Raw genomic sequence first — 27,478 nt, forward strand, 5'->3', positions numbered from 1 at the left:
AAGCAAGCTTTATACTAAAACTATTTATATCAAACTAGTCCTTTCTAGTAATAGGAACTTTATCAATGATTATTAGAACCCCTTCTGATCCCTTGGGTATGGAAGTAAAGAGATTATTAGGTTTTGCTGAGGACCAACTTGGCTTTGACCTTAAAAGAGTGTGGACCATGATCTTAAGGTAAAGTTCTTAAGGGTCTCACAACTAAATGCAAACCATTCCATATGGTCTATAAAGAGCTTGAAAGGCTTACAAATGTCAAGGTAGAATGCTTATGTCAAGGTGAGAGCATTCTGGCACTAGAAATATCTCATTTTCTATTATTAATTTACATCTGCATTAAAAAATGAGTTTCCATACACACCCACCGGAGCTATAATCTCATTGGTTCTCAAATACATGTTGAGGTTTATGGACTAACTTCAAATATTAATAGTTTAAAGGAATAATTTCACTTTACGCATTTGAGAGCCTATGCGCATGACAAATTCTGGTGAGAGCTTATATTCTAGCTTTTAAGAACCATGGTGGCTCAAGTAGAAATTCGAGTGCACATGGAGATTATAGTGTACTTGGTTAAAATCAAACAGCCTTTTAAAGGAAACAAATTTCCTAAAAGACCAGTCTTACCATGGTAAAACCCCTTGACGCAATTTTTCCCAATAGTTGGGAGGGGCTACCACAGTTGAACCAAGGTGAGAGAATCTTTACCAACACATCATTGAGACACAGGAAAATGTTACTTCCCCTCTACCATGGTAACTCATGTGCCTAGGCTATGAGCACTGATTAATAACAAAAGCATTAACAACGACGCAGACCAAGATTCACAAGAGGGCAATCACCAGTCCTAATACTGCAATCATGCAAAGATTGATGAGCCCTAGTTATAACGGAGATAGAGAATAGGTCTTGGAAACCAGATTACATATTGCATCATTAGTTACAGGAGCTTCAAAATTTTGCTTCGCAAGGAAACAACGGGATGTCCTGATCTATGAAGAAGAAATTTCGGTGTGGTTTGAGAGCAGAAAGAGTAATAATTAAGACTGATTAGTGAGTGAGATGGCATCTTTGAGCTCGACCTTGATGCGAGGGCTGCTGGCACTGCTACTGCTGTCAGAGTAAGACTTGTGCTGCAAGACTGCAACAGGAGAGGAGGAGGAGGCCATTAGCAGGCTGCCTCTATAATCTTTGCCCACAAGCTGACCATGGTCATGATTGCTCCTACAGTTATCATGATCATGATTGTGATTATGATTATAATTATGATTAAGGTTGTGATTAACCCACTTAAACTCCTCCGCGAGAGTGAGTGAGCCATGACTGGTCGAGTGCAGAACCTCCGCCAATGGGCCCCCAATTATGGGGCTGTCCCAGGCGATGGGCACCCAGTGAGGCGGCTGCTGCACGTGGGAGTAATGGTGGCTATACTGATCGTCGGCTTGATATTCGTCTGCAGTGCCTGCAGCTGCAACGTCCGCCATAGCTGGACTGATGGCAGCGACTGCAACTACAGCTTTATCTTCTTCATTTTCATCTTCGTCTATTCGATCGGTGTCGCTGCCAGATTTAGCTACAGATAATCGGAAGGGGTTCGAGAATGGCCTGCATGTAAAATCGGAAGAAGAGGAACACGGGAAGGTCGCCATGGACAGATCCGTGCTCTTCCTGCTTCTCTTGGTCAGCTGGTCTCCGACATACTCTGCGGACCAGGCTAGGGTCGACGCTGAGGTGCCACGTGCCTCTATCGACCCGCTAATCTCCGGCTCCGATTTGCCACGTGCCAGTCCCGGCCAGCCATCCCCATCTTGGCCGCGCCCGCCAGCTCCCGCCGCCGAATTGTCAACTGACTCAAGTAAATTGAAAGGGAAAGCTGGCGGCTTCTGCTGCTGCCACCTCTCGCGGCCTCCACCGCCAAAAGTAGCAGAGGCGTTGTCGTGTTCGCTTCTATATTTGGCGGCGATGGTGCAGGCCTGATCACCATCCAGGCCGTCCACTTGGCCTAGTCCTACATTATGAGGGAATTTGAACGGCCTCATGTGGATCGTGTTCTCATTCGATGGATCCCCGTCCATCATGCTGGACTGATGCGTCAGTGAGAGTTTAGAGGAGACTGCGGAATTAATCAGCCTGCTAAGAGAGCCATTATCAGTGGTAATTCCTTGGTCTCGAGGCATATTATACCTGCATAAAACACGTACAAAAGATGCTATAAGTTATATAAGCCATGTCATCTTGAGGTATTGAACATATACACGAGCATCCGACGACACTAGATACACACGAGCATAGGATCCTACAGACAATAATTAAAGCATACCATGTATGAGCCATGAGATACGACTAGATACAAACATGCTACTAGGTACACATGATAAACATAGAATGCATGGTTCATGAGATATAGCTAGATACAAAAACATGCTACTAGATACACATGATCTACCACAGTGAAAATATTGCACAGGTATTCCTGCCAGTCAATTACAAGCTCTTGATACTACCCACATGGAAGGGATCATTCGTATTCTTGAAGAAGTATGGACTGTTGTCTAGCCCGTGTGGCTAAACCACTTGATCTCATAATGACAAGGCCCTTAATGTTCACAAAAAAAACTGATACAGCAAGACATGATTCCTCTTTATGATACTTGTGTGACAATAAACCCTTGACATTAGCAACTTGCTTTCAGAGCTAAGGACATCGTTAATCGCTACATACGTATGATGGCATACAAAAACCAGACAGTTGGCATGCCGCATAAACTACCTGAGATTTGTGGCTCCATCTGCACCATCAGATGTCACTCCAGTAGACTGCAATGCAAAATGCGGCTGAGACTCTGGCCGAGCTGAAGCGGCAGGCGAGTTGCACACAGATGAGTGGACACTGGCGTTGTTAGAGAAAGGAGTAGATGGCCCTGAGGATCCCAAAATTCCATTGCCAACAGAAATCCCATTCGTTACTCCAGTAATGGTAGAGACACTTGTGCTAGGTTGAACAGGATTGCTGCTTAGAGAGGTGGGTGAGTTCAGACTGGGCATGCTCTGGACCGTATGGTCATTATTGGCTGCACTACCTGTGTTCTTAGCTCGAGCACGATGGCGGCCACGATGAATATGCCTCTCACAGTACTTCTGGTCAGGTACCACCTCCCTGGCGCACCGCCATTTCTTTCCATCGGTCCGTCTGCAGCGTCCAGGCTCAGGATCTATAGTCCCTTTAAGCCCAGGATGGAACAGACCTGCACATTAAGCATGGCGACTCAGAATCGCAAATCCACAACTTAGCAATACTCAATGACAAAACCATAATACCCATCAACGCCTATTCAACTGCAGAAGCTAGCACTTAAAGCAAAACCTAGAATCCATAGATCCCACACAAGCTACCAATGCTTGAAAGATGTAATCTCTGATCCTCGACTGATACAGCTCGGATAGGCATAAAATAAATTCAGTTAGCGTTCACTATCTGAGCTCAGACGTGTTACAGTGAGTTACTAGTAGTAGTGAAGTACTAGTAGTAATGACTTGCCTGCAGTGCTTGCTCCCAGTCTACTTAAAGCTGAAACGCTGTTGATAATGGGTATGAGGAGAGATGTGGGTGGGACAACTCCAGCTACAAGATGCTTGAACACATAGGTTTGCTGAGTGAACTCCACCCACTGCTCCGGTGTGAAAAAAGAGCGACCAATTCCTGGACATAGCTAAAGTATCAAAACAAGCTGCAATCACAAGACACATATCCTGGTACACAAGAGTTAGACAAATTCCCACTGTGATAGGCACATTGCCAATTACCACAACCTCGTGAGCTTCCTCGGAGGGAGGGCCCGCATACCTAGCAAGGTGCACTGCAGAGCCAGGGGCTTGTGGCGCGGTGTGGGGGCCGGTAGCCCCCCAACCCACAGTCGGATCTAGCTAGGAATACAGTGCCTCCCTCGAAGAAGCTCATTATGGAGAGTGTCTAGCACTTTTTTTGATTCTAATAGATGAGCCAGATGCACAAGAATGAGAGAGAGAGAGAGAGAGAGAGAGAGGACACCTGCATTAAGGTTGTAATCCCTCTGGACCGAGTTAGCAGCTCTTGCGGCAAAGGAAGGAGCTAGAGGGGGGCAGGCTGCCGCAGAGAGGAGGAGAGAAGTTCTTATGTCATTCAGCTTCTCTTGATGCTGGGACTGCTGGTCGTGAATGGAATAAATCAGAGGAGAGGGAGGAGAAGGGGAAGCTGAAGAAGGAAGAAGACTGCAGCCCATGAGAGACAGCTGCTGATGGCTGCACAATGGATTCATTAAGGCAGGCATGATCAAGTGATGCTGATTATGGGAATGGTCATGATCATCTCTGAGAAAGAGGAGCTTCTCTTGGTGCTGCTGCTGCCCTTCATGGACAGTGGGGGCAGGATGCTGAAACAGCTTGGGATTAGAATGGAAGGTATGGCACTCAGCTTCTGCATTAATGGCAATCTGATCACTGAAGCTGTACTGATCCTTGAAACCAGTAGCAGCTTTGAGGGGAGGGCATGGAGGAGAAGATGACGAAGAGGAAGAAGATACTGACAGTGATGCTGATGATGAGGATAGTGATGAAGGTGATGGCGAAGCTGAGGTTGATTGATAACGACAGCTGGACAGATTAAGCAAGAGACTGCGGGGGAAGCTGGTGATGGAGGAGGAATTGTTGGAGCAGGAGTTAGAGACGGCGGATTTTGCATCTGTGAAGGTGGCATAAGGGGAGCTTGTTGCAGCAGAAGCAGCAACAGCATGGTTATGAGGATGCTGATGATGATGATGATGATTATCGTGGTCATGATTGGAGGCGCCATCGCTGTGAGCAGGAGTTAAAGAGGCGGCTGCATCCACCCCGAAGTTAATTGTCTCGCAGCTGCTGCTACTACGAGCAGATAATGCCGACGATTCAAACCCCAACTCCATATTGTTCGAGAGAGAGAGATGAAAGAAAGGAAAAAGATCGTGCTTTGTCAATACCTTGCCTTTTAAAAGCTCCCCATGCTCTCGGCAAGGAGGGCCCTGCACAGAGAGAGAGAGAGAGAGAGAGAGAGAGCCGATGGGGCACAGAACGCAGACGAGCACGGGTTTTGAGAGAGAGAGAGAGAGAGAGAGAGAGAGAGAGAGAGTGTGTGTGTGTGTGTGTGTGTGTGTGTGGGTGGGGAAGTGAGTGAGAGTGTGGAAGGGTGGGTGGCTTAGAAGTAGCTAGCCTTGACATTAGGGATACATAGTAATTAACGATAGTTGAAAATTGAATACGCTGAGACGTGTGTTTCTATGCGGAGTAAGCTCACAATTGAAATAAGCTATGATTAGAGAGAGGGAGTTTCTATGCACATAGAAAATCCCCTCTTGCATTTGGTGCACTCGGGGGGGGGGGGAGGTTGGGGTAGTTTTATGAGAGTGCATAACGGAAGAGAACCACAAACAAAGAGAGAAGCAGAGAGGGAGAGAGAGAGAGAGAGAGAGAGAGAGAGAGGAAGCAGAAGATGGAGGAATAATACTGCACAGTCTGACTGAAGAAGAATGCTAATACAATGAGGATGGACTGCTCAATCCCTGCACACAACCCACAGCATCAATAAGGGCACTAGATCAGGCTGACGATGATGGCAGCACCAAGCACAAAGTGTTGAAGTGTCAGAGTATGTACTTGCAGCTGCAAACTAAAGACGATAGACTGAAGAGTGTGTCTATCAAGTGGGAATCACGTTATAAATAGCTAGAAACCCACAAATTTGGCACCAATAGGGGCCAAAAAGTCTATCAACTAGCATTAAATGCTTGTCACACTACAAAAAATATAGGGAAGGCCTTGATAAAATCCCAAATAACAATGACAATGTCCAATAAGTAGAGGCAGACTTTGGAAAGCAGAAACTAGCCTAGGAATGCACACAGGAAGCCAACAACTAAAGAAAATGCACCTAAACTACCACGGCTTCTATGTCTCTGTTAGACTTAGATAAGAGCTCACAACTAGGAGATGACAAACTGGCATGACTAACATAGGCAAGCTAACAACCTCTCTCAGATCCTAGGAGTGTCTTAAGACCCAACAACCTCATGTGATGAAGTATAGAAGCCTAGGGTTAAGGCTTTGTAAAGATATTTACTGCATTGTCTACCATGGGGCAATAGGCTATCGCTAACTCTGAATCCACGATCTATTCTCGAGCATAGTGATATTGAACCTCTATGTGCTTCATGTGAGCATGAAACATAAGGTTCTTTGCTAGAGCTAGAGCACTCTGGCTGTCCACATGTAGCTCTGTAGGTCCAAGCTGAGGAAAGCCAACCTTCGCCAACATGCGGCAAAGCCAAACCACCTCCATAGATATAGAACACAATGTAGGATACTCTACCTCTATAGAAAAAAGGGCCATAGTAGGCTGCTTTTATTACTCCACGAGATAGCTCCCGATCCAAGAAAGAAGGCATAACTTATAGTGGACCCTCTCAAATCCACATCACCTACCTAGTCAGAATCACTCTAGCCAAAGAGAGTAGCTCCCTCTCCATACATCATCCCATAGTCCCCTGTAAATAACGAAGAATGTGCAAAGTCGCTCTCCAATGCTCCCAAGTAGGAGTCTTCATGAAAGAAAACAACAAACCCACAACAAAAGAAATATCAGACCAAGTGTGAATAAGCCAAATGAGGGAGCCAACAAGACACCTATAGTAGGTGGGATTTCTAAGGGGAGCTTTGGTTGCCAAAAGCTTGGACTCTAGGTCCATGGGCATGAAATAGGCTGATACCAAACTCGGAGAGAAGCTTAGTAATGTACATATGCTAGGAAATAAAGATGCCCTATGCCATTTGATAGATCTCCAAACCAAGGAAGAACTGTAGGATCCCTAGATCCATCGTGTCAAAGTCCTATCTCAAAATCTCCCAAGCCCGATCAACCCTTGAGTACCCTATGATGATAAGATCATCCACATACAATATGAGCAAAACACACCTGTCACCTTCAACCTGGAAGTATAGGTTGGGATCATGAACCGATCGATGGAAGCCACTCTATAGAAAGAATCTATCAATCCTCTGGTACCAAGCTCTAGGAGTATGCTTCAAGCCATAGAGGGCCTTCTACAATCTGTAGACATGATCCTCTTCCCTTGCACAAGAGAACTTAAAGGCTATAAAACATAAATCTCATCGTCAATGACACCATTCAAGAAGGCAGACTTTACATCCATTTGATAAACAAGCTAGCAATGGTGGACTGCAAGAGCCAAGATAGCCCAAATAGTAGACATCTAAGGCATAGGTGCAAAAGTCTCAAAATAGTCCAAACCTACCCTTTGAGCAAAACCCTTGCCAACAAGCCTAGCTTTGTGCTTGTCCAAGGAACCATTTGCAAGGTACTTGGTCTTATAGACCCACTTCACACCTATCACCTTCTACTTTAGGGGATGCAGAACCAACTCCCAAGTCTAATTACACTTGATAAAATCAAGCTCCTCCTGCTTGGCATGATGCCAACATCTTGTGCAAGAGCCTCCTCAACCATAATAGGCTTGCTGGCATGAAGAATCTATATATAAGAGCATAATTCACATAGAATGAACTATACCATTAGGCTTGTAGTAGAAGCAAGAAAGTGAGAAACATATAAATCATGCATGAGTTGTTGGTGCCAAAGAGGAATCTGAATAGGCTCTTCCTACTACAAGGGAGATTGAGTAGCCTCTGGTACCTACAATGCACTTGTCTTTGGAAGGGACTTCCTCTTACTAAGGGAAGGTAAATCCTCCTCATCTAAAGAAGGCTCCCCCTCTGATAGCTAAGCATCCCTAGAAGACTCCAAAGGGGAGGCTGAAGGGGTAGAAGTACTCTACAAAGAAGAAGAAGAAGAAGTAATCACATCCATCAAAGGTGGTAGTAGGGAAACCACGATAGAGGTAGGAGAGGGAGGAGGGGAGGAGCCAAATATAAAGAAGGGGTGCCAAGAGGCAACCTGGAAGGAAGAAAAGGAACTGAGGGCGGGGGAGGGTCAATCAAGGACAAAGAATCACCTACAAGAGAATCATCAATAAGATCCTGGAAGACCACGATCTCATCTCATAGATCACATCTGTGCTCACCTCAAGCTTCTAGGTCATTGGGTCATATAGTTGATAGCCCTTCGTGGTAGTGTTATAGCCCATAAAGATTAGATTTCCATACTTCAAGTCAAGCTTTGTCTTCCTCTTCTTCTTGTCCACATGGACAAATGCATCACATCCAAAGATGCAAAAGAGAGACATGGAATGCTTTCAACCAAAGAAAGCCTCGTAGGGAGCCATGGCTTGTAAAATAGAAGTTGAGAAGCTATTACAGATGTGAATCATAGTAGCCACTGTCTTAGATAAAATTGCAAATTGCAAAGTCTATTTTGAAATGATAGTATTCTGAAATAGGCAAATCTAGCATCTAGAAAAGTAAGAGCAACAAGCTATTAGTCACATGAACTTTGTTGATTCTGAAAGTTACTTATAGTAATAATATTTTTAGATAAAGGCCCCATCTTGATGCATTTGCACAAGTTATTTATGATGTCATTCATGGATATTGCATGTACGTATACTATGCAACTTGCGCTAGTTGCAATTTGAGTATTATTTGCTCATTGATCCATGCATTTGGATTCTATTGGACATCCTCAATGTTTATTATCTATGCTAGACTTGCAAATATGCAAATTATTATTGGGAATGAATGTTATGGATGCTTTTGATATAGTGAGCAATTGTATCTATTATTCTACATTGGATGCTTATGACATAGGGGCATACATATAGCATTTTTGCTTGGTTTGTTGGGTTTACTTTGTTGAAATTTAGTTGGGAATTATGTATTTGGAAAGCATGAATGTAAATATGATCACATTTAAAATTTGGCAAGAATAATTATCCTGCATGGAAGTTTTACATAAGGAATTATCTCATTGATAAGGACTTATGGGATGTAGTAGATGGTACAAATGCTAGGCTATAGGAGATGATGCAATAGAGTAAAAGCATGGGTGAAAAAGACCCATCAAGGCTTTCATTATATGTCCATCACCATTTAGGATAGAGTATTGGGCCACACACATGACAAGACTACTACAAAAGGTGTGTGGGATGCAATAGCCAATTTGCTTGAGACGAGCACTAAGGCTTAAAAGTTGCAACTCAAACAGAAATTGCATGATGTTTAGAGGAAAATAGATAATATCTAGGATTATGTTTGAAGATTCAAAGCATTATGGACCATAACGTGATAGCATTGGAGCAAATGTTGATGATTATGATGATGATGTGGTTGCAACATGCCTACATGGTCTAGGCAAGGAGTATTAGTCTTTCATTGCTAGCATCTCAGTGAGAGAGAATATACCAACCTTTCATGATCTCATTTCCCCTACTAATCAGTGAAGAAAGTAGATTGATAAAGGAGGGTGTTATTGTAGGCACAAATGGTACCTCTAATAGTAAGAGGGAAGAGCATGTATTGGTTATAGGTGGCCAGTAGAAGTCATGGTGGTAATGCAAGAGGTTGAGGTCAAGACCAAGGTTGTGGTGGCTATCAAGGACAACAAAATTAGTCACAAAATCAATCCCAAAACTATCAAATAGAGGTTGATATGCAAGAGGTAGGAAGAGCAAAGGCTGTGGTGGAGGCCAAACACAAGGAAGAGAACATGGGTGTTGCAACTATTGTGATATTGCACGAAAGTATACATATGAGTCTAAGAAGTAGGCAAATATATGCTCGAGGTCTTAAAGGCTAGATGTGTCTAGGAAGAAGTAGGTAGATATATGCTCGAGGGCTTAAAGGCTGGATGCATCTAGCCACCTACATTTAGTTGTACTATCCACCCACACACTTGTGCACTACAGGTGGTGGCTATCCATCACTATCACTTTATTATTGTCTTTACATGACAATAGAATAAGGGAAGGCAAGTCACACATTGTAAAATTTGGGGTTTCCTTGTACCATCTTGCTCTCTCTTGCTTGAACTTCCATAACTCTTACTTCTTTCTTTCTTCCTCTCATGCTTGCACTCTTGCTCCACCTTTCAACTAATATTAGAGTGGGTATTAGAGGAGCTTCACTGTCATTGCATTTAGTGTGGGAAGAGAGCTTGACTTAGAGCTTTCATGATATCCCCCATTTTAGTCCATTTGAGGTATGCATTGGCTTCTCTACCTTCAATACTTATTCTAGGCTAGTTGAGGAGCTCCCCAGGGATTAGTTGTCTTATTGAGTGCCGATTGAGTTGAGAAGTAACCATTTAACCATTCTATCCATTTTGAGTGGATATAGAGCATGTTGTAGAAGTCATAGATAACTATGGTAGCTTGATAGCACTTTTGTATTTTGGTCATAACTTTTGCACATGATATCAAATTGAGATGTTCTATAGCTAGAAATGAAGAGCACAATGAGAACTACATATTTCAATACTCAGAGAGTTAATTTTATGCAGTTTATTAGTTCTCTATTTTACACAATATAGAACTTTTCTAGTTTGGATATGAAGCTTACAGGTTACAGAGCTTTATGTATTATATGCCTACATGCTATTTGGGTCTTTCATATACTTATGTTGATGCTCGGTGATGTATAACACATGCATAGACATTTTTGGGTAGAGACAATACAATGCACAAGATGCCCACAAGAGCAAGACTCTAGAGTAAGTGTACACAAATTTGGATGCATTTGATATATTCACATCTTTTATGAGAAGGGGAAGAAGCTAGATCTCAAGGTAGAGAAGTGTGTTTTTATTAAATATGCAAGAGAAGCAAAAGGACACAGGTGTTACAATCCAATTACTCGTGAGCTTCATATTAGTCATGATATAGTCTTTGATGAGCAAAGTAGTTGGTATACTTTGGTTACAACTACTCATGATATGTTCATTGATATGGATGGCAATCGAGTACAAGGACATGCACAACCAAGGGGATTGCAAGTACTTCATAAGCGGTGCTAGTGGGGTAATCGAGAGCACATGTAAATGGCTCTAAAATGGTAAAAATTACACGTAGTGCTACTGATATTATATCAATAAATAAATATCATTCTTATGAGCTGAAAAGCTCTAGATCAATGCCAAATATGAAGAAAGAAGTCTTGAATGGAAAAACGGCTTCCTTAATTAGTTTGTTAAATCATAGGTTCTTTCACGTAATTTATTTCACGGGCATGCATACAATTCTTGAATAAAAATCAAATTCTTTTATTATATTGGAAGTTTATTATAATTTTCATCTTTCTTATCTTGGTGCGCAAATCGGATGCTGCATGCATATGTAGCGAGCACCGGAAGGTCCCCAAGAACAAAGAACTCTACTTAAGCTCAAAAAGCAAGAAAGAAGATTTGCACAACATGAGGCAAAAAGTCAAATTGGGTACAATCTCCCCCCATGCCTTGTATGAGCGCTTCACAAGGCATGTATTCATAAATTTATTCATCTCCAAGCTAAAAAATAGCCCAATTTTACAATAAGCATGCTTTAACTTTTGTATTTGCTTTTGTCCAAATAAAGAATAAAGCGGTTGGGTGCCCCAAAAGTCGGGTTGGCCCAAATACAATGTCCAATAATGAAATATTTTAACCGTGCACCCATGTACATACAAAATAATAAATATTTATCAAGTGCTTCAATAAATAAGTGCGCTCAAATAAATATTAGCACCACGTCTTTAATGATAAGACGTGCGCCCATCAAAAATGATAAATTCTTCTAGGTAATTTGAATACACGCTATCGCCCAGTGCTTCCCAATGCCACCGTCATCTGCTTTACACATTGACTGAAGCATTTGCAATTGTTAGAAAATAATAAAATTAAATCGACAAAAGTGAATACCTAGCAGTCTTCAGCTACAAAATAAATAAATATGTTGGAACTCTGTACTAACCTTAATTTAATATGAGTGCACTCTAAACTCATAAATGTCTATTAATTTAAATATGTATTTTGTGAAATCGCCTGCTATGGAATCACCCACATGCACATTAAATTAACATGACACCCGAAAAGGACAAGCATCCCCGTCAACTTCTCGCATAAGGAATCTACCTTGTATACAAGCCCCGGCAAATAAATATAGTTTTACGAAATCCACCGTGGAATAAAAAAAACTCATGGAATCCACCGTGAAATATGCCTCCTGGCATCATATCCTCGGGGTGGGATAGCAATTATTCTCAATTGCTATTAGCTCAATGTGGAGCAAGCAGTGAGGGGTAAGTACTTAGGTCGCGGGCATGCATCCATAATGCCTCTTCAACAAGATGATTTTTAAACTTAACCAAATATCTAGAGTATCTACGGCCAGTTCTAGTGGTGGTCATAAAGTCGGTGTCTAGAATAGTTTCAGGTTCAAGGATTTCAGTTTCTTCTTCTAACAAAGGAGGGTTTTTATAGACAGGGTGAACAGGTAATTGGCCTCTAAAAGGTCGTAACAAACTGATATGAAAAGTTCTAATTTAAATGCATTGTCATTGATTTTGTGAATGATCTTGAAAGGTCCATAAAATCTAGGGGGCTAACTTAACAACAGGGTGTTTCTCAACACTTTGTAATCTTCTCTTTTCAATGCGTAACCAAACATAATCATCAACTTTGAAACTACTTGCTTTTTTTTTCTTGTTAACTTGTTTAGTGTATGATTGCTGGGCTTTCACAATCATGTCATTAACTTCAACAAAAATAGTAGCATGCATATTGGCAATATCATCAGTATCTCTAACTTTCTTTGACAATGATGTAACAGGTGTAGGCAATCTATGTCCATAAATGATTTCAAAAGGTACTTTCTGTGTAGTTGTATATGGTGTATTATTGTATGCAAATTGAAGTAAATGCAAATGTATATCCCATGTTTGTGGTTTTAAAATTGTGTATGCACACAAAAGATCTAAAATTGTACTGTTAGTAGCTTTTGTTTGCCCATTAGTTTCAGGATGAAATGCAGATGAAAAATCAATCTTTGTACATAAATTAGCAAACAAAGTACAAAAATTATTACAGAATCTAGAATCATGATCAGAAATAATAACTTTTGGCAAACCATGGTTAGTGAAAACAATCTTCAAAAACAATTGTGCAACTTGAGATGCAGTTAATATTTTCTTGCATGGAGTGATTAGCTTGGGTGTTAGGCAAACCAGTTTATAAAATCCATTGAAATATGTTCCCATGGTCAGTTAGGAATTGGTAAAGGCATTAACAAACCATATTTCTTACCATGGTGTCGCTTAACTCTTTGACAAATTAAACACTCAGATACAAAGTTACAAACATCAGATTTCATCTGTGGCTAATAAAAGTTTTCAACCAATGTATGTAAATTAGAAATAATACATCTATAGCCTTGATATGGTGGACAATGAATTTCGTGCAACACAAATGATCTAAATGGAAAAGTTACACACATCATAAAACATAAATCCATCAGAATAAGACAATGAATCTATTGGAATCCAGTTATTTGCAACTAATTTAGTCCAATCAGCTTGGAAACTGGGGTCTTGGTCATAGGTATCTTTCATAGGAATAAGAGAATCAAAAGATATAACATAGATATTATGGATACTTGGTCTTCTACTTAAGGCATCGATAACAACATTCTCTTTTCTAGGTTGATATTGGATAAGTGAATGAAAACTTTGAATAAAAGCAGTCCATTTAATATGATGGTCAGAGATTTGTGGCTAACTAAGGAGATGTTTGATACTTTGTTGTTCAATTTTGATCATGAATTCAAATCCCATTAAATAGTGTTTCCATTGACGTAAAGCTTGTACTATAGCTAACAATTCATTATCATAGGTAGAATACTTTAGCTCAGAGGGTTTAAGTTTGCAACTAGAATATGCTATGGGATGTGAATCTTGCATAAGAACAGCTCCTATCCTAGATCCACTAGCATCAATGACTACTAAGAAGAATGGTCTATTAAAGTCAGGTAATTGCAATACAGGTGCATGGGCTAAAGCATGTTTCAATAAGTCAAAAGACCTTTGTTGATTATCAGACCAATGATATACAATACCTTTCTTTAACAAATTTTTCAAAGGGCAATACAAGCATTGAAAATTTTCTCACAAATTTTCTATAAAAGCTAGCAAGACCTGAGAAAGAACATAATTCGTGCACATTTTTAGGAATCGGCCAATTCAAAATTGCTTCTATCTTTTTAGGATCAACTTGAATACCATCAGAAGAAACAATATGTCCTAAGTATTCAATGTGGGTTTGGAAAATTTCACTCTTTTCAGCGTTAGCATATATAATTGATTCTCTTTCAATAATTTGAAAACCAAAGATAAATGTTCATAATGCTTGTTCTCGTTCTTATTGAAAACCAATATGTCATCAAACAAAACAATTCCACAATACTGATGCTTCAAAAATATGTGATTCATCATACGACTGAATGTGGCTGGTGCATTAGTCAAACCAAAAGGCATAACAAGGAATTCATAACGACCAAATTGAGTTCTAAATGCAACTTTGAAAATATTAGGTGTATCCAGTTGTACTTGATGATATCCGGATTTGAGATCTATCTTGCTAAATATTGTGGCTCCTTGTAGTTTATCCATGAGGTCGTCTACCCGAGGGATCGGATATCTATTCTTAACAGTAATCTTGTTTAGAGCAAGATAATCAATGCACGACCTATAGGTATTATTTTTCTTCTTAACTAATAGGACAGGTGTACCAAAAGAAGAACTACTTGGCCTAATGAGTCCTCAGGTTAACAATTCTTCAACTTGGACTTGGATTTCTTTTTGTTCAATTTGATTGTGTCTATGAGGTGCTTTACATGGTGGTTGAGAACGAGGAATTAAGTCTATTTTATGATCTTCAGGACGTGTAGGTGGTAAGTCAGCAGCAAAACAATCTTTAAATTGTGAAAAAAATTGTGCATGCCTAGGATGCATTTGATTTTTCTTAACTTCAATTTCATTCACCTATACTAAGTATGATTTGCTACCTTTTCTCAATGCATGTTTAGCCTGTGTGTGACTAAGCAATGGAAAATTATCTAAAGTGTGCATACCATGTAATGTGATTTGTTTCCCATTAGAATGAATCTTCATTGAATGCGTGGAATAATCTATATCAGGATTATATTCATGATGCCAAGGCATTCCTAAAATAATGTCACTAGATTGCAAAGTCATAACCAAGAAATTTCTATGCTCAACATAATCACTAATTTTAATTTCTAAATCATGAACTTATTGTGTACCATTGTATCTAGTATCTAAGAATGCAGCCTTTATGCGATAATGAGTTGGAATAGTATGTAAATTCAATTCTTTGACCAACTTTGCAGAAATAAAATCGTGTGTGCTCCCATCATCATGTAAAACAATCTTTTCTTTACCATGCACAAGATATTTCATCGTTAATAATGAATGAGGATTTGGCATACCTGGTAAAGTATCTGAAGTAGCACTGATATCATAATCGTCTTTCGTGAAATCTGGCATTTCTTCATGGTCTTCATCTTTAGTTACTCCTAAGTAGTTTTTGTGAACAGTTGGCATTTTGGATTGAAAATAATAACATATTTTTGAGTTGTGAACAACCTGGTTTGGCACAACGTCATTGAGAATTTTGTCTTTGTTTACACTTGCATTCGCCACACCTGATACTCTGCTTTGGTAGTGGTGATTCCGGCAACCTTAGGCATTTGCATATATTTAGAAATACTCACCGATTGTGGTGGATTTCATGGTATTTCCGCCTTGTTGCCTTGAAGCCATCGTTTGCGAGTGGGTTCGAGAGATAAAGACAGTTGAATGAATTCGGGATGGGAGAGCATGAGAATAGCTTGCCAAGTTAAAGACTGAGACATGGGAAGGTTGAGTTAATTCCTTTCCTCTCTAACCCCCTCTCTAATTTCCTCTCTCGCAGCCTCTCGGGATCTTCTTCCCTCTCTCTCTCTCTTTCTAAATTCTCCCCCTCTCTAACTCCCTCTCGTAGCCTCTCAGGGAGGGGGGGGGGTATCCTTCTACCTCCTTCTCTTTTCCTCCCTCTTGCTCTATACTCCTGAGAAGGGCATCTCCCCTCTTGCTCGAACCTCACTCAACTGCTCTCCATACCTCTTATTTATAGCTAAATTAGAGAAGAAGGGTTGTGGCTAAGAAGAAGAACTCTTTATGGAGGGGATCTTGACAAAATAAGTAATTTGAAGCTTCCAAGATGCAATCTGATGCTCAAATCACAAATTTGATGGTTTCGTTGGCTCTGAAAGGGGGGTAAAACTTCAGGACACTTAGTCACAAATCTTCCTGATCACTCATTCTTCTTCTTGTCATTCAAAGTGTTGCTTGCTAATTGTAAAGTGCGGTTGCAATGTGCGTGATTTTGCCAATCCTTCTTTTTGCATTAAATCTTCAAAACTGGTTGAAAAAGTCACTTGCTTTTTTTACATGATATCCTGGTCTAGAAGTTTCCATAGATTTTTAGGATATTTACATAAATAATATCCAAAATATCAAAAATATATTAGTTTTGTCAAAAAATCTAGTATTTTTGGACCATCCATACTATAGACACTGGCATTAATGACTAATATGGCTCATAACTCTCATTCACGTGGTAACTTCCACGACAGGTGGCTATAGTCCTTGCCAATCCGAAAAAAATATCGGGTTACGATCCTCAGGTTTTGTTTTGCTCAATATCTTCTCTATTTAATGATTTTAGAGTTCTTAAAGTCCATTTTGCAAGAAAAGATTTTAAATCAAAGTTAGGATATCACATCCTCTCCCCCTTAGAGGAATCGAGGTGTCCTCATCTTGAATAAAACTAGGGATATTGGTTACATAGTGACTCATGGTCAATCCAAGTGGCATCCTCTTCAGGGTAGTCTTTCCACTGGATGAGATATTCTCTAAGGGTTCTACTCCTCAATTTTCTCTCCCTTACATCAATTACTTTGTCGGGTTGTAACTCAAGGGCATCAGTCACCACTTTGAATTCTTTTGCTAAGATCGGGTAATTTGAGGATCGGGGCTATGACTAAGCTTTGTCAAAGATAGACTGTTCAACTTGGGTCCATTTAATGGTAACTTGCCTCTTGAGTAGGTCGATGACGGGTGCAACAATCAAGGCATAATTCTTGATAAAGACTCGATAACATCCTGTTAAACCCAAAAATCTACGAACTTCACTTACAATGATTGGAGGCGGTCAATCTTGTACATCCTTGCTGAATCTAGTGAAATTCCCTCTACTAAAACTATAGACCCTAAATACTCGATTTGCTCCTTAAAGAACACACACTTCTTCTTCTTAGCACATAGCTTGTGAGTCCGCATTGTCTCAAGAACTATCCATAGTTGTGACTCGTGACTTCCTTTATCCTTGGAATATGTTAAGATGTTGTCAAAGAATACAAGGATGAAATCATCAAGATAAGGTTTGAATATAACTTGCATTAATTTGTTGAAGGTAGTAGGGGCATTTGTTAATCCAAATGAAATTACGAAAAACTCGTAATGACTATACCTTGTGCTAAAAGCAGTTTTGGGATATCTTCTTACTTGATTCTGATCTGGTAATACCCTGATCTGAGATCAATCTTGGAGAAAATCTTCGCTCCTTGTAGTCAATCAAGTAGTTCGTCGATCCTTGGAATCGGATACTTATTCTTGATCGTTACCTGATTTAGTCCTCGATAATCAATGCAGAGACGGAGAGTCCCATCCTTCTTTTTCTGAAATAACATTGGAGCTCCCCAGGGTGAGTTACTGGGTCTAATGTATCCCTAATCTAAGAGCCGTTTGAGTTGTTCCGTTAGTTCTAATGCTTCCAGAATGGGCATTCAATATGGTTTATTTGCAACAAGTGCAACTCCTAGTACTAGCTTGATTTCATGGTCAACTTCTCTCTATGTTGGAAGTTTAGTTAATTCTTCAAGAAATACGTTAGTATATTCCCTAAACCACGATGGTTCATCTTCAGCTTCTTTATCCTATTTAGTCTTATTTAATTTGATTAGGTATATATGTGAGCCTTTTCTTAAACCTTTAGCGATTCGAGAAGCTTTTGCTAATTGAATCTTTGGTTTTCCTACTTATCCTTGTGTGGTCACTTGTTGTCATACAAGATTCAAGAATGTGACTTGGCCCTTTTCACAATGAATATGAGCGTCATTGGGAATTAACCAGTCCATTCCTAGTAGGCACTCATAGGTTCCCAGGTTCATCATTCTGAATTGCATGTTGGTCTGATTGCCACCCAAATTAAACTTCACCTTGTCTATTGTGTTAAGGAAACTTCTCAACTATCAGCCCAAGTGCATGCATTGTGTCTATGCCTAGTTTTCTAGCACACCTTGGTGATATGAATGAATGTGTGCATCCACAATCAATCAAAACTTTAAAGGGTTAACCATTATAGGTTGATGGTGTTTGAATCACTAAGAACTGTCGATTTGGCCCCTTCTTGTTGAGAGAGGCGTGAATTCTTGCTCTCTCCATGTCGGTTTCCAAAGTGGGACCTTCATCATCTTCTACTTCCTTGAGGGTTATGCCAACAACTCTTCCTCTAGATGTGGCTATCTGTGACTTTGGTCGTTAAGGAACTTGCTTTGGCATTCATTTTGTCTGAGTTTTGGGCATCAGCTTTGGATGTGGCCATGTTCATTACAATAATAGAACCTGAAAGTATTCTTATTACCACCAGTAAAGTTCTCCACTGCTGACGTCTTAGCCTTCTTGCTATTAGCAGATTGGAATTGACCTTGGGCTCTTTTTGCATAGCCCCTAGTTATATTTTTGTTTTGGAACTTATTATTCCAAGGCTTATTGTTTCTTGGTTTGGACTAGAGTTCCTATACAATCGGTCTTGCTCTTATCAATGTGTCTTGGAGGTCGGATGGACGCATTGCTTCAAGTCGTATTTTTCAGGGGATCCACCAATCCGTGGCAAAACTTGAATACTTGCTATACAATATCCATCAACTGTGCATACTTGAGAAGTGTTAAAAACTTCGAGTACTAGGCTTCCAATGTCATTCCAAGTTGCTTTAGACCAAAGAATTCTTTCATCTTTTATGTGTAGTTTGTGTGTAATATGTTGACGGGAGATACCGGCATCGCACTGCATCCTTTAATACATCCCAACTTAGAGATGCTTTGGAGATTCCTTGGTCTTTACACCATTATTTCCACCAAATTTGGGCTTCTCCTGTTATCTTTAACTTTCCCATCATTGCTTGATTAGTTCGGGTAATTCCAGCAGTAATGGTTTGATTTGCTTAAGCATGAACTTCTTTTCTTGGATCTCAGCACCATTAAGGGTAGGAACAACTTCCTATGGTATCGTAAGATTTTCTCTAGTCAGCTCTACGAATGTTATCATACAATTTGCTCGTATCTTTTCAAAAAGGGAAATCATTTCAAAATGATAGAAATACTTTATATTAAATTTTCAAAGAAGGTTACATCATGATAGAGTTTTCTGAATTAACTTAAGGAATCTAACCATGGATTTTATATATATCTACTAACTCATAATTCTTAATTACTAGAATGGTAACCAATTTCATATTCAATGGATAGACAAAGTAATTTCTTTTGCTATAGGGAAAAAATACATGGTTTATTTTGGGATGGCTAGTTATTTGGGAGAGAAAATTTCCTTAATACAATCTAAGTATGGCATTTGGATACATCCATTGGGGCTTTGAAGAATGAACATCTAAAAATCAGTATTTTAAAGGAAGATTAGGAAGTCCCGATGGAGTTGCAGCGTTTAGAGCAACAACAACAACTATAATTCAGTCCGATGGGATGACCTTTGTCGCTTTCTCATAAATATATCAATTTAGCTTAAGATCTTGACCTATGGTGAATAAAGTTGAATTCACTCTGGCTTCATGGAATAAATAAACCTTCATGACTTTAAGGTTTTCCATCCATCTTATCCTCTTCAAATTGGTCTGAAGGAAGGCAAGACGATTTCTGTCAATATGACAATATCCACCGCTTATCATTCAGTGTCTTTCCTGGTATAGTAGAGAAGGATTGTAGATGCGATCCAGAATCCATATTACTTGCATTCTCCATCCATAATCCGTAGAATGCATTGCAGATGTAAACATTGCTCAAAAGACTAGGAATTTCTCCCAATCTTCGTCTCTCTAGGTAAGTTTTTTTTTTTTTTAAACACCTATCAGCAAGGGAAAGGGAAAAACAACTCATATCTCAAGCTACAATTACCAAGTTTTTTATTTCTTCTAGCTATAACACCATTTGTAACGTACCCATCTTTATTACGTGACAAGTAACATTTTAGTAGTCGCCTAGAGTTTACCTTCCAGTCGTCGCTATCTATACTCTAACTAGAATGATCGGATTTTGTCTCGCTCTATAACCCCAGGTGTACCCTGCAGGGGAAGTCTCCTATCGTTACCCATGGAGGACCAACCTGAAGGTTCCTAATTGATCTAACAATCACCTATCAACAACTAGCTCACATCCAGAGGTGTCCTTCGAGAGGCTTCTTGTCTAGAAGGAGCGACTGCCATTACCCTTGGTTCATAGAGAATAACGCTTTTTTCTAGCAGCAAACTAAGGATTTATGAAATCCCTCACAGTGCTCTAGCACAGTCGTTGTACCTTTCCCCTAAGATAATTTACAGTTTGGGTTTTGAGACCAAACCCTAGGTAAGTCAGCGAATCGGCCCTTCCTAGAGTTTCTTCCTAGTGTTTGTTTTTGGGAAAACCTCTCGGCTAATCGAGACCACCCTGCCATAGGACTAAATTCGTCGAGAATCCATCCACCTGCTTTATCTAATTACCTACCACATTACATGAAACATATAAAATAGCTTCATTAATTAAAAAGAATCATTTTATGCACAGTTGTTCGTTTGCATAATTTACTCACAGACATACAATCAGAATAAAACAAATTCATTGATTATGTTCCATAATGTGTGTTCTCTTGCCCATAAAGGAGAAAATTTACAATTTCACGTGCTGCCTCATTCGGCGCATCTGCACGTCACCAAGATCAAATCCACCTATAGCTAGCATTTTTAAGTGTCCCAAGTAGAACTTGGGTCATACATGGAACCAAGTAGTTCCTAGGTGCATAAAGGATTTACTAGTCAGAGTCTCCCCTGGCACCCTATCCACCTCCTACTTAATGCGATCCCTGCTAGGAGACCTCTCACCATTGGAGCCGGTCCATGCTTTCCGTGGTGGTAAAAATATCCCCCCTTGGTATGGGGATTTGACACCTATCCTTGGGGGAGGTATAGGGCTCCTCAATTTTTATAAGTTCCAATACTTAATTCAATCGGGATCTGATCTAGAAAATCACAAACAAGATTGATGTCTTCAAGCTGTTATGACTTCAATCAAGCATACAACTTTCAAGTAATGATTAATCTAGTAGCAATCGATACTTGAATTTCATATAATAAACTCTTCCCCTTGGAATTTAACTAAGGATATCTAGATTTTGGGGTATCTAACTTCCCAATTTAAGGTTTATTCTTGTAGCCAAGTTTCTTGGTCTTAAGTCAGTTTCTTTAACTTAGAGTTATTTTTGAATTTTTTAAAAATATTTCTATCAAAGCTTCTAGGTTAAAACTATATCCTTGGCTAGTTTCTTCAGGGTTTCATTCTTAGTAAATTCATCTTGAATTCACTAGTCTTCTTTCTATTGAATACTCTAAGATCGCAATATTTCTCTAGAGACTTAGCTTATTTCTATTGAATTCGAATAGAAACTTTTAGAAAAACCTATGGTATCCCGATTGGCAAAGGGTTGTCATCCACACCTGTGACTCCATTAGTGACTCTCGTGCTCACAACTCCAACTATTGCTTCCACGTTAGTAGGGTCATTTGCGATTTCTACTTTTGAATTCTTTTTCTTTGGGGCCATGACGGAAATATGATTCGTAGAAGAAGAAGAACATGGCAGTAATACCAGTTGGCAAGGGTGTAAGTCTCTCAATGATGATGATGGTTATTGTGGGATTCAATGATGTAGGCCTCGTGGATGGTTCTTCTTGCCTCGTGGAGAGAAATACTTCTCTCTCTCTAGTAGAAAAAATAGGGACACGAGTAGGGGTATAACTTCTAACCGGATTGATAGAATAGGATAAAGTTCTTTAGCGTCTTCTTTTCTCGGATTAGAGTAGAAGAGGATGAGAGACCTTCAGTGTCTCCCCTTCCTTGGGTTGAGTGGAATGATGTCTCTTCATCTCATGGAATAGAGTCTCCTTCTTCTTGATCGGCATCTCAACCTCATCAAGATTGCTCTTGTCCCCCTTCTTGGTCATTCCCAAGCCTTCAATTTATAGTTTTGCAAGGGGGGGGAGGTAAAAGAGAGGACGCTTGCTTTTTAGCGTTTTTCGATGACAAATAGAGAATGCTTTCTTTAGTGCTTCTAATGACATCATTGATGACGTCAGAGAGGAGTTCCATTTTTGTAGCATGAAGATAAAAATTTATGAATATATGGGAGAGCATCGTGTGGCACATCGTCGGGCGACCGTCACACTAAGGCAGCGACTAAGGTGGTGACCAAGGCATAGACCTTGGCATCTTGGCCTTGGCATACTTGGCAACGGGCTATGAAGGCTTCATTGGCACCATTGGCTGCGCACGAGAAGCTCCCACTAGCTTATAGGAAGATCTTCCCGGGAGGTCACCCATCCCGAACCTCGGTACTTCTTACAAAGCTTCCATTTGGGCTTGATATAAGGCATCATTCTTGGATTCAATGTTGATAGTGACATTGCAAAATGGGTATGAGTTTATGCTTCAATGATATTATGTACTTGATGTGTTTTCTTGTGGTTGTAACAGTCATGAAAGAAATTTCACAAATGGTTTGTGATTCCAAAGAGAGCAAGATCAGGAAGAAGCACCTAAGGGACATCGAGAATAGCGAATACATGACTCTTCATGAGATGAAAGTTTTTAATTTAATAAGCACCAAGTTTTTTATGTTCATCTTGTGCATACTGAATTGTCATGGAAATAGGGTGTTTTGTTAATGCACTAAGGAAAGGAGACACAAGGCATAGCCAAAGCATATAAGCATGCCTCAATGGCATGAAACTTTAATAATAAAATTATTCTCTCTTTATGCAAAGATGGCATGATCATCGAGCCCTCTAAGATGATGAAAGACAAGCCCAAAATGGCCTCAAATGGTAAAAAACACAACATGAAAGCCCTTAATGTCTTATTTATAGAAATTTTCTTGCATATTAAATCTCAAAGAAATTGGAGATCTTTGCACTTCTTTGCTTACTGTGCCTCTACAGCACTATCCAAGGGAAAGTGTGAGATAATGGAAGAGCTTCTTACCCATACTTGCTTGCTTTAATCCTTAATCTTGAGCTTCTTACCCATACTTGCTTGCTTTAATCCTTAATCTTTCTCCTTCACTTCAACCTCCAAAACCCGAATCTATTAGTGATGCAACTCTAATACCATGTCACAAGTCACATGGTGGGAAAACTTGCACGTGTTGATGTGTTGAATATACAAAATACATGCAAGGAGAAGCTCACTCAAGAATGCAATAAGAGATATGGAGGCCAAAATGTTTTCTTACAGGTTTTACTTTCTTCTTCCTCCCAAAATACAATGTACATAGAGTATAGATAAAATATAATATAAAGGAAAGTAGCTTACCAAGTCAAATAGTGCATAGCTAACTATGCTAATTGATTAGCACTAAAACTGTTCCAAATATAGGTAGGTGTAGCTAATCAAGTATAATAAGTGATGAGTTAGCGGCCATGTGAGGACCATAATGACCATCGACACGTTAAGTGTAGATGTGCAAACCCAATGTCCACACATGTTGAGCTTGCCACCTCAACACAAAAGCTATCTAGGATCAGAGGGATAGGGGCCATAAGAGAGACAATTCATCAATGAACAATGTGCATGTGTCATTATTTAACTTCCTTTCAATAAGGCATTTGTACATCTATCTATGCCCTCTAAGATCCAATCCATAATAGCTCCTAAAAAAGAAAATACCCCATTGTATTCACTCTACCTCCTCACCTTTACAAAATCTTGATTGAAGTAGGACTCTTCAACTACATCACTGCTTCTGTAAATGTCTTATATTACTAATTTCATGTGCCCAAAACGCCAACATGATAATGGACTAAAATGTATCTAACATTGATTAATGGATTCCCTAATGCAAATATACTCTATCTACCTTTGCTTCCTTAATGAGAAGTGGTACTACTTAAAAGATTTCTTAGAGAGTGTATAGTTCATATGTTATTTTACCATGCTCATGGATTCCACTATGTATGTAAGTGATGAATCTCAATCGATGAAGGGATTTTTTCAATTTGCAACTTAGAACAAATGGTAAGTAGCTTTATTTATAAGTAAAATCTTGAATGGAAACTAGATCATCCACATGAAATCCTAAATCCTAAAGATTTTGATTTTGAAGATCTACCACAACAACCTCATTATTGAGGCAAAAGCAAGCACTTTTCAAGTGAAACAAACTAAATCTTGCTATCTCAACCCAATTAGTGAACTAATTGAACTAAAGAAACAAGATATGTTGTTGAGATCTACTTGCTTTTATCACTACAAGCAACGACAAGTGTTGTTGAATTGATGTGATGGAAAGGAAACCAAAAAGCACACAAACATTTGCTTGAGTATAGGGAAACTTCTTGATGTAAGATAAAGGAGACAAGAGGGTGACACTTGATAGTACCCTAGTATATCTTTTCTATCCAAATGAGCTCTATAATATTTTATTTAGAGTTAAATTTTACACACAATGTTATGATAAGAAAATTAATCGTTATAGATGAAGGGTTCTTTAAATTGTGGCGATGAGGATTAGAGTGACACTTAAGGATGTATTTTTAAAAGGTTTTATGAATATGTATATATTAATAAATTCATGTGGCTCAATATTGTGACTCATATTAAATCTATATTAATATGTAATAACTTGTATCATATCTTGAACTAGTGAAAAATAATGCAGCATTTATGTAAAAGTGCCATTAGTCTAAGGTGGGTGCATTTTGCTTTTGGGATCATCACTTTATCTACCAATTTATCCTATCAATAATCTCCATACTAAGAATTACTCATTAAGCTATATGGAATGCTAATAGGGTTGAATGGCAAGTAAAATAGAAAAAGTTAGTTAACAAGAAACTTTGTGTAAAGTTTTTGTTGTTTTTGGCTTTGCTAGAGCTAAGTGTCAGATATCTATGTCAAGGTGGTTGTTATAATTGAATAAGATCTAATGAATCTTCAACATAATACTCCCACATTAATTAGATTAACAAAATCCACAAGGTGTAGGCTAAAGTTCAATATATGGACACCAACTTTGAGCGAGTCCGCAACTTCAAGGACTTGCTCCAATAACAATGTGGGAGACTATATAAGTATAGAAGAAGGCATGCACCCATTCTTAGTCTCTTGAAGATCCAAGCTTGATATGCTTGGGATCCATGACTAGTCTTTCATTGGAACATACTATCCAATGACAATAGACTTCCATGAACCCAAATTGTGCCTAACATGCCCACCATAGGTTCATATCTATCGTGCATATATCTATGGCATTCATGTAGTTATATTATGAATCAAGTCTAAAGAGGATAGAACTAGAGATTGTTGAGGTCCTTAACCTTGGGAAGCTAAAATTTTTGCCTAAAATAGGTTGTAGCAAGTGGAGCGCATGTTTTTGGCCAAATAATATATCAAGAAGATATACATCCCCACGTTTGACCATTTAAACAAAAGCATGACCTTCATATCCCTAAGAACCTAGCTTTGATAGTTGGTTCTCTTATGTTCCATACCCATTCTCAATTATTACAAATCAAGACAAGTAGGACTAGTTTGAGTAAGTGAGACATCCCATGTACTTGAATTTTTGGGTAGAAGCCACTTTTTCTCACAGATGCAAGTATCATCCTCATCAACATGAGTATTGGAGGTCATTGACAATCATTGATATTCATGCTCTTATTACATTTAGTTTAATCAAATCTACAACCAAAGGTGCCCTTATTCATAAAATTTTATATACTACATCTTCTTGTACTTTGTAATGTATGCATGTTTTGTTAACCAATTTCTAGGGAGAGATAGATAAGCACATGCAATTTAGAGATGGAAAAGGCCCATGATAATTAAAACTCCATTATCCATACATAAGACCTTTACAAGTGTAGAAGTTAAAAATGATCATTTTTTCTCAAGCATGCATGTTTAAATTTCCCTTGACTACTACTACGAATGACACCTATTGTGCTCTTGTCACAATTTGAAAACTAAAACTACAAGTGACAATCAAGATTCAAAATATTATGTTCAAGCATGCATGTTTAAATTTCCCTTAACTACTACTAGTGATAACTACTATGCTCTCTTCAAAGTTTGAAAATCGAAATTACAATTGACGATCAAGATTCAATATCTTATGTTCCAAAATTTACCCGCAATTTGATTGCTCCTTTCTTATGCTTCAATTTTATTGCAACTTCTTGATAGTTTTTGCACAAAAGAACCCCAACTTAAATTACAATGAGTTGTTTTCTTCTTATGAGGATAATTGTCCAAATTATGTGCCATCTAGTGTTGTAAAATAACAATGATAAAGCAAGCTATGGTCACAACAACTATTAATATTGATATGTGTACAATACACAATATTAAATCAAAGAAAATAGAATATAAGTGCTAATTGAAAATTTTAGATGTGACTCTTGAGAAGGTATCATCAAGCATTATTCTGCTCTTAAAGTTACAATACATACAAGCCAACCATCTACGATTTTTGAACTTAATTGATCAATACAACATCATACCATTTTAAGTAGATTGCCAAAAATTATATTCCTTTGTGAAAGGAGAGAATAAGAACTTAATGGTCTACGACCTTATTTAAAAAATTCCATGCATTTTTCTATCTAATATGAATTTAAGGTGCATTTATCACTATTTTTAGCACATGATGTATCTTGTGGTGTTGGTCCCCCCCCCCCTTGGCATGCAATGATCTTTCCATTTTGATATGGATTAAGTGACAATGGGATGCCTTAGTTATCTTTATGACACTTTCTTACTTTCCTTCCAAGATATATATTGGCACAAACAAACATTTGGACTTTGTCCATGCAAGTGGGGACTCTTTATCTTGAAGCTCAATTCAAGGGACATGATTGTTATTACGATGCCATGTGAAAGCATGTGCCCAGGACAAGTATGAATGTGACACAGTGGAATTAATGACAAAAGAAATTTTTCACCTTACCAAGTGAGCATGTCTACAAGTACTATGGCACTGTACATGGTACCTATCTCCACTACCACCAAGACTCTTAGTTGCTTGACAAACCAACAAGACACAAGTTGTCCAGCAATGAACATGAGCATATTTTACGTGCATACACAACTAGAC

The 27,478-nt window shown here is 39.0% G+C and overlaps 1 protein-coding gene across 1 annotated transcript; it reads right to left on the reverse strand.

The window, feature by feature from the left end:
- Window positions 1–761: 761 nt before the first annotated feature.
- Window positions 762–5,138, reverse strand: LOC148035733 (uncharacterized). The gene is made up of 4 exons (XM_087677752.1): window positions 4,050–5,138; window positions 3,540–3,701; window positions 2,772–3,246; window positions 762–2,185 (listed from the first exon to the last, which is right to left on the reverse strand). The coding sequence occupies exons 1-4, from the start codon at window positions 4,936–4,938 to the stop codon at window positions 1,042–1,044; spliced, it is 2,670 nt and encodes an 889-aa protein (XP_087533878.1). The 5' UTR covers window positions 4,939–5,138; the 3' UTR covers window positions 762–1,041.
- Window positions 5,139–27,478: the final 22,340 nt, after the last annotated feature.

This window comes from Lygodium microphyllum, chromosome 5, assembly GCF_053477565.2.
Source record: "Lygodium microphyllum isolate KBCC chromosome 5, Lygodium_microphyllum_v1.1.10, whole genome shotgun sequence".
In the NCBI taxonomy this organism is placed as follows: domain Eukaryota; kingdom Viridiplantae; phylum Streptophyta; class Polypodiopsida; order Schizaeales; family Lygodiaceae; genus Lygodium; species Lygodium microphyllum.

Bases quoted from the DNA above. Each gene is read 5' to 3' on its own strand.
- LOC148035733 (XM_087677752.1), bottom strand. From the start codon at position 4,938: ATGGAGTTGGGGTTTGAATCGTCGGCATTATCTGCTCGTAGTAGCAGC. The intron at 3,702-4,049 runs GTGTCCTCTCTC...AGCTATGTCCAG, and splicing joins GGATTACAACCTTAATGCAG to GAATTGGTCGCTCTTTTTTC. The intron at 3,247-3,539 runs GCAAGTCATTAC...CTTAATGTGCAG, and splicing joins ACTGGGAGCAAGCACTGCAG to GTCTGTTCCATCCTGGGCTT.